Source organism: Propithecus coquereli, unplaced genomic scaffold (assembly GCF_000956105.1).
Source record: "Propithecus coquereli isolate 6110/MARCELLA unplaced genomic scaffold, Pcoq_1.0 Scaffold148, whole genome shotgun sequence".
Lineage (NCBI taxonomy): Eukaryota > Metazoa > Chordata > Mammalia > Primates > Indriidae > Propithecus > Propithecus coquereli.
Genome location: NW_012139191.1, coordinates 237,036 through 237,977, shown reverse-complemented (window position 1 = coordinate 237,977; position 942 = coordinate 237,036). Strand labels below are relative to the sequence as shown.

Genomic DNA, 942 nt, shown 5'->3' with positions numbered 1-942 from the left:
TCATCTAAAATGATGAAAAATTGTTCATGCTATCACCTTATGTTTTTAGTTTCTGTAGGATCTGTAGTAATCTCCCCTTTTCATTTCTAATATTGATGATTTGTGTTTTCTCCTTTTTTTTCCTGATGAATTTTATAAAAGAACCTTTTGGCTTTTTGATCATGTCAGTTATTAATTTATTGTCTCTTGGCTCCAAATCCAGTCCAGGTTCTGGTACTCTATTATTATGTGGCCAGAGCACAGTAACCTCCCAAAGGAGCCCCAGCTGTGCCCCCAGGCCGTCCTCTGCCCACTACCAGTCTTCTTCTGCTGGTTCCATAGCTCACAACCTCAAGCAACATAGGGCACTTTCTACAGACCCGCACCCACACCCTCTGGCAATGGTAGGCTGTGTCTACAGACCAGCACTGGGCAGGCCTTCTATTTACCTATTTAAATTATTGACTTTTTAAAGTTTATTTTGGGAACACTTTCATAACTTTTTCTAAGCTATTTTTTTTGCCATCGTGTGGATACTTTTATATTTAATTATGAAAGTATAATTACATTATAGAACTTTAAGAAAATGGGTGGGTGAGGGGCTTACACAGAAAACTAACTTTAGCATCTTCATCCGTTCTAGGAGTTGTAATCTACTCCATCACAAGTAGTATATTCTAATCTATCTTTACTGATGAGGTATTTCTGAGATTCAGAGAAGATAGGGTAAGTTCCTGCTTTCTTGGTAATCCATTTCCTAGGACTCTCAGTCAATAATTTAAATAGGTAACATACCTGTACTCATTAGTATAGTCGAAATCTTGTTTATTATGAGTTGGTTTAAGGAAATTACACTCTATAATTCCAACTACTCCAACACCCATGTTGTTGGCCTGAAAAAATAAAATGAAATCAGCATTTTAAGCATAAGACATGATGCTTGAAATAATTACCCTTAAACAA

The 942-nt window shown here is 36.4% G+C and overlaps 1 protein-coding gene across 2 annotated transcripts in view; it reads right to left on the bottom strand.

The window, feature by feature from the left end:
- Positions 1–942, bottom strand: part of MORC3 (MORC family CW-type zinc finger 3) — a 66,230-nt gene that overhangs the window by 39,889 nt on the left and 25,399 nt on the right. For both annotated transcript variants that reach the window (XM_012640104.1, XM_012640106.1), the window contains exon 9: positions 775–872. In XM_012640104.1, coding sequence (XP_012495558.1) covers positions 775–872 — 98 coding nt within the window. The remainder of the gene's footprint in view (positions 1–774; positions 873–942) is intronic.